Source organism: Plasmodium brasilianum, chromosome 5, assembly GCF_023973825.1.
Source record: "Plasmodium brasilianum strain Bolivian I chromosome 5, whole genome shotgun sequence".
In the NCBI taxonomy this organism is placed as follows: domain Eukaryota; phylum Apicomplexa; class Aconoidasida; order Haemosporida; family Plasmodiidae; genus Plasmodium; species Plasmodium brasilianum.
In genome coordinates, this window is record NC_090118.1 from 1,074,644 (window position 1) to 1,082,251 (window position 7,608).

The 7,608-nt window shown below is 26.1% G+C and overlaps 1 protein-coding gene across 1 annotated transcript; it reads left to right on the forward strand.

Annotated features, from left to right (window-relative positions):
- Positions 1-4,406: 4,406 nt before the first annotated feature.
- On the forward strand, positions 4,407-5,708 carry MKS88_001493 (eukaryotic translation initiation factor 3 subunit M; the record flags this gene model as incomplete). Its single annotated transcript, XM_067214422.1, has 1 exon — positions 4,407-5,708. The coding sequence occupies one exon, from the start codon at positions 4,407-4,409 to the stop codon at positions 5,706-5,708; it is 1,302 nt and encodes a 433-aa protein (XP_067074859.1).
- Positions 5,709-7,608: the final 1,900 nt, after the last annotated feature.

Here is a 7,608-nt window from a genome sequence, read left to right on the forward strand (position 1 = left end):
ACACAGGCGCAAGCACAGAAGAGGACGAAAATGCACACATCAACATGAAAGTGGGATACGCACGAGAGCTACGCAAAATAAGCATGTGCTACTAATACACTAATAATGTCCTAATATTGGTATAAAAAAATAATATTTATATAAATAACGTACTGTTTGTAATTAAATTGAAACCAAACTAGGTCAATACCATTTCGGTTTAATTAACCTCATGTGGATGATAACTGTAGGCGGTATTATACTGCGCGAAGATCACAAATGGAGGGTTATATGCGGGTACGCATGGGTTTATGTGTGCACGTACCTGCTTATATCCACCAGTGTCTAAGTCTACTTAAGTCCATCTACGTTTACCAGTATACACATCTATATCTATATCTATATGTATATATATATTCATACACATCGCACATATCTGTCATGCTAACAGTGCGTTGCATCAAATACTTTGAAGCGAGAAATTCGCTCAATATAGCATAACTATAAAGTCTGTTTTATAGTTTCAGTTCTCTTTGCTTTCGTAGAGACTAGTCAACTAAGCATTAGTCTAGCAAGCCAATTGTAGATCAATTAACTCAAAAGAAGGAAAAACTTGCTACGCAAAATAAAAAAAAAAAAAATAATAATAAATGAATAAATAAATACACGAATAAATAAATACACGAATAAATAAATACACGAATAAACAAATGAACGAATAAATGAATGCACAAATAAAAAAATGAACGAATAAATAAATGAATAAATAAATGAAAGAATTAATGAATGAACGAATAAATAAATGAACGAATAAATGAAAGAAAGAATGAATGAATAAATAAATAAAAGAACGAATAAATGAAAGAATTAATGAATGAATAAATGAACGAATAAATAAATGAACAAATAAATGAAAGAATTAATGAATGAAAGAATTAATGAATAAAAGAATTAATAAATGAATAAATGATTGAATAAATAAATAACATAAAATACGTTTCCTGTTGAATTAAGAGTATGTACGCGATTTTCATAAGCACAAAGGGCACACGTATCGTGTACATAATACAGTTTAAACAATCAAACAAATATATTACTTTAATATTTTTACAAAAATTAATTATCTCTTTTATGTGTTAAATAAAATGAGTACTAAGGAAAAATTAAATGACGACTATAAAAAAATGGTACTTATATTTTAATAATGCAGAATAGGCTATGTGATGTAATAACTGTTGATTTAAAACAAAAAAAAAAAAAAAAAGGGGGAAATATACGAGAAAAGCGCAAGATAGGGGAAGAAAAACGTAAAATGGACAAAGGAAAATACAAAATATAAAAAGGTAAAACAAAAATGTAAAAATAAAAAAAATAAAAAAAAAAGGAGTACATATAGACAAGATGTTCTTTTTTTATAATTACGCACAAAAGGTTTTTCTCAATTTTAAATATATGCATTTTTTGCAGCAGTACTTATAAAAATACAAAAAAAGGTGCTTACACAAACGTATATATAAGTAAATAAATATATACATACATGAACATATATATTTGTATATGCTTGTATACATATTTGTTTACATATATATATATATACTGCGCAAATATACGTTAAGAATTCAAATATTATAAAAATAAAAAACAGAGAAAAAAGGAAGTTCTACAATACGCACGAAAAAATACTTCTACAGGTACCGTGTATATATATACACATGTACACAATCACCTACACCGGTATAAGCACAAATCGCGACTGCATAAAAAAAAAAATGAAGGATAATTACAGCACGGCAATAAATAAAATGAGATTTTTGTACGTGCACAGATTACCCGTACAATGTGATATACACGAATATTCACATACATACAAACTTACATAAATGCGCATACACATATGCATAACAAATAATTTTGCTTATGGCAACATAATTAAACGAAATTTTATTTTTTTTCTTAATCAAAAAAAAAAAAAAAAAAAAAAAAAAAAAAAATAAAATAAAATAAATTAAATTAAATTAAAATAAAAGTATTTTTCATTTAAAAAAAAAAAAAAAAAGCATGAACACTCCTTCCTCACTTGTTAGTGTCTTCATGTGTATAATAAATTTCTTAAAAATAAAATGGGTGGAAAATAAAATAGGATAGAATTATATACATATACAAATGTACACGTAAACATTCACATTAACATAAAAAACCTTTTCTAGATAATACTAATAAACATAAAATGAATGGAGCAGATGGGTTTATATAATTTGTATATACACATATATATATGTATAAATACCATTTGTTAGGGTAATTAGATTAATTACATCAGTACTAACTATTTTGTGTATAATATGAACATATGTAAGAGCTTTGAAAAAATGAGTAACTTATACATATGGAAGTAAAAGTATACTATCACATACTATAAAGATGTTTTTAAAAGGAAGTACAAACAACACGAATACGTCAAGGTAACTCTTATAGGTGTTACTTCAAGTATGTTAAGTACAATGCATATTAGTATTAGAACAAAACATGTTACACAAAAAAGGAACATCAATATGTATAATTATATTTATATATATATATTTTTATACATATTTGTATGTATTTACACATATTTTTATGTATTTATATGTATATACTTCTTGTACATGCAGAACAAAGTAAACGTTTACAAAAAGTCTTCATACAAAAAACGAAAAAATATTTTCATGTGTATACACACAGTAAGCGCATCAAATAAATCGTTTTTAAAAATAACCTATAACAGAAATAGCAACAGTAAACATACATATACATGTGTACATATATATATATACGATTATATATGCACTTACATATACATATATATTCTCTGTAATATGTTAAGCTTATTTCTACGCAATAATATATTTTTTTCTTTTTTAATTATATTTTTTTTTAAGGAGAAAACTATAGAAAATTTATATATTCTATTTAAAAATAAAAATGACTGTAATTTTTCTTCTTTTATCAAAAAAAAGAAAAAAGAAAAAAATACTTATAAAAAAGGGAAACTCACCTATAATTAATTAGTATTCATACGTACATATACGCCTATAAAGGTACATATTACCTAAAAATTTATTATCTATATACATACCTAAATACACGTATGTACATAATACCTATATATGTATATAAATACCTATATATATATATGTATATATAACGAATACGTAAGAAACCTTTTTTAAGAATAACAAGAACACATACGAATTATATCATTATTGTTGAATGTACAGGGTAAAAAAAACAAAATAAAAAAAAATTATAGCAAAAGATGTTTTAATAATATGAGAAAAATCTCTAATCTTATAAAAAAAAAAAAAAAAAAAAATTAAGAAATATGATTTTATGGAATGTTACTTAATACCTTCTGTTCGTTTGTAACTTACTATACTACAAATTTATTTGAGCGAAAACTACCTTTCATGCATCAAAAAAAAAAAAAAAGTACAACGAGCGTTTGTGCTTGTTATTGTATATATATAGGTATATATATGTATATACTTATGTAACATTCACTGCATACAAGTACGACGAAATACATGGATAAACATACACTTCAATATACATTACGTATTGGGCATATTATATATGCATGTATATATATGCAGTATATGTTTACTGTGTTAAGTCAATTCACTGCAACGCTGCCTTTATTACAATGATACGTATACTTCCTATATTCCGTATAATACTTATAATACATATATGATTAAACAAATATGAAAAAACAATTAAACGTTTCTGAGTTGCAAAAAAGTTAAAACTCAAAAAAAAAAAAAAAGAAAGAAATCTAAACAGATTAAAGGGGAAAATTATTACTTCCGCGCATAATTAATAGCAGAAAAAAAAAAAAAGAAAAAAAAAAGAGCAAACAAAAGTACATAAAAACAAATGAACAAACAAAAGTACATACGAACGAATAAACAAACAAAAGTACATACGAACGAATAAACAAACAAAAGTACATACGAACGAATGAACAAACAAAAGTACATACGAACGAATGAACAAACAAAAGTACTTGTTTACATAATTGTACAGCAAAACTGATTATTTATTTTTTTTTTAAAACGGCGAAATAGCTTGTTAAAAAAAGAACACTACATAGTAGTATGAAGTATCATTCTTTAAGCGATTTGAATTTTCATCATTTTGTAGCATAAAGTGTTTATTTGCGCTATTACACTTAATTCATTTTTATACGAGCGCTTCGGAAATATTGTACACTACTGCTTTCAGCGTTATCGTGCAAATCGGGAAAAAGTTAAACATACGTATGTAATAATATACACACGTGTATATAACACGCGAATATATATATATATATACATAACATAAACGCATAGATTTATACCGTCGGAACGCTTTCTCTTTACGGCCGAGCTAACTCCACTGCTCTCAAAATGTCGGTATATATACAACTAACGCATGATCTATCAGGAACAGTAACTGCAGTAACGATCGGTGATTGGATTTTAGGTTTATTGAAGCAAAAGAATATACAAGAATATGAAGTATTTTTTAAAAAGTTTTTGAACATATATCAAAAGCAAGATAAGGATTCAGAGAGTAATAATAGATCGGAAATATTTTCCTTGTTGTTGTCAGCAAGTGATTTCGTGTTTGAGACTCTAGTTGAAACAAAAAAGAATAACAAGATAAAAGTTATAATAGATAATAAAGAGAGTATAAAAAGTTTTAGTGAATTTTATAAAGAAGTAGAAGAATATTTTGTTATTTTGATATCCATTTTACAATTAGAATTTAAGAGTGTTGAAGATTTAAATAATGCAACTAATAATTTTATTAAAGCTATAAAAAATTATAATGTTTTTCCAGAATTAAGATTAAAAATATTACAACTATTATATAACTCTTTTAGTGTAAATTTTTCTTTTCGCTTCCCGACCTTTATAGCTATTTTACAATTTTCATCTCAAAATAATATTTTTCATAATATTCTTCCATATATTAAATTCATAGATCAGTGGATAAAGGAATGGAATATAAGTTCCCGTGAAAAGAGACAGATATATTTAATTATTGCACAAGAATTGAAAAAGTTAAAAAAGTATGAAGACTCATTTAAGCATTTAAAAAAACATATATACTATTTTCAAAAGGAAGGAGTAGAAATACTTAATCGTCCAAATACAGTTAATGCAAGTGTTGAACTAATTGTTGATTCGATTAATTTAAATAACATTATTTATTTTCATGAAATATTATATTTGGATGCTATACAAAATTTGCAAACTATACATGAACATAGACCTATATATGAGTTACTAACTATTTTTTATAAATACAGCATTTATGAATTTTTAACTTTTAAAAATACTTATGGTGTTGATTTCTTTACTAAATATAATATAGATCTAGAAGCATGTGAAAATAAAATTTACTTACTATCTATTATATCGTTATTTAAAGAGTCCAATGTTCAAAATATTCAATACATTTCAGAAAAACTAAATATTACTACTCTACAAATTGAACAAATTCTTGTTGCCGCTATTGGAAATGGGGTTATTGATGCAAAAATTGACCAAATAAACAAAACGGTACAACTGAAAACGGCAATTTTAAGACACTTCAGTGATGCACACTGGGAGCAGTTGAACAACCAAATAAGTAAGTACATAAATAATATTCAGAAGATTATTGACTTGGCTAGCCACGCGAAACCTCTACCCGGAAAGTAATGCACTCGCGGAAAAGAAGTGTTATGAATAGGAAGTAAAATGGGCGAAACGGAGTGAAGCAAATTTATGTGTGTTCACATTACTCATCTTCTTTACCCTTATGCAACAATAGGTGAAAATTTAGAATCACACCGAATTACGCCAGATTATGCCAAATCATGCCAAGTTATGTTGCATATACCTGCGAGATGTTAAAAATGAATTTTCACTTTAAGATAAAGTAAAACATTTATTATCTTTGTTTGTAAGATGTAAGAAAAATGTAGGTCAAACTTTTATTTCCTTCTTCATGTAGCATTTTTCACGATAATAAATATTTTATATATTTACGTATTTATATGTACAACGTTTCTCTTTTTAGCTTAAATGTCATTCAAGAAATTTCAAAATTACGTGAACAAGCCATGCAATAATGTGTGCAATTAAAATATGCATCTTTTCTGTTCGAATAATTTTATTAAACGTAATAATGAGTTTAGTATATCCTCGAAAATGTGTGCACATATATATATGTAGTACGCGCACAGTTTGCATTACGTATGATATGCATAATAAAGCATTGGTGCATAATGTTTTTACTTTGCTATATAAACATCTTAAAAAATTTTGTATTCACCCATTAGCTCCTTTCAGCTATAACGACGCGATTCATCCTTACGTTATTTTTTATTATTATTAATATTATTACTATTTAATTTTATTAATTTTATTTTTTTTTCTTTGAACATAATGCAAAAGTCGTTATCGCGTTCCTCCTTTATCTTAACCATTCCATAACATTATACTTCGTTGTTGTTAATTGTTAAGTTTTGCTCTTATGATCAAAAAAATGGTAGCTCAAAATGTCAGAATTCTATAATTTACACGTATGTATAAATATGCATAACATATATAGTATGTGTGTGTCTATGTATATTAGTATGTGTATATACACATATTTGTATAATGCGCGGTGTGGGCGTATGTATGTTTGTGAACATCTAACCACCTTTACCTAAATCAAACTAAACAGGGTACATTTGTAAATGCATATATATATATATATATATATATATATATATATATAACAGCTTGGAGGCATTGAACAAAAATGGAGGTAACTAATTTGAAAAACATGCCCACGTCAAAAAATAAAAAAGAAAAAAATACAGACATATATAACAATATACACAATATATACATATCTATATCTATATCTATCTATCTATATATATATATATAATAATTTAAATTCCTCTTAATTGCCTCTACATAAATATTATGCCAAGTAAATACTCTCGTAAAACACACGTGAAGTCTCTCGTACGTTGGGAGGTTGGGCTCTTCATTTTGCTCCCCAATCTCTCTCTTTCTATCTCTCAATGGATTGATGCGTAAAAACTCTACCTACATTATCGTGAAATTTTCTTTGCTTAATTTAGTGTACATTGTCGTACGCCTCATTGCAAGGGACTAAATTCAGTAAATCTATGACCTGAGTTTACTCAAGAGTAAAAACGGTTACGTGCATTTTGGAAAACAATCATAATTCGTTCCCGATTTTAAACATTTCACAAAATTTGAAAAATATGGTCCAATTTTTTTTTTTTTTTTCTTTTTTTTTTTTTTACTACTACATAATATTGAATACTTTACACGAAATAAACATTTATTCATGTGGGTTCTTTTTTTTTTTTTTTTTTTTTTTTTTTTTTGTATTTCTTTTAATGATACAACAGTTTCAATAACAATATCGCTTGTACGGCAAAAACAAACCATGCACAAACATATATATATATACAACACATATAATATATGTATGTATGTACTATGTGTGCAAAAATACATGTGGAAATGTGTAGATATACATGTAGTAACTCTATTCCTCTTACCCCAACTATTATATATCACCCACGACATA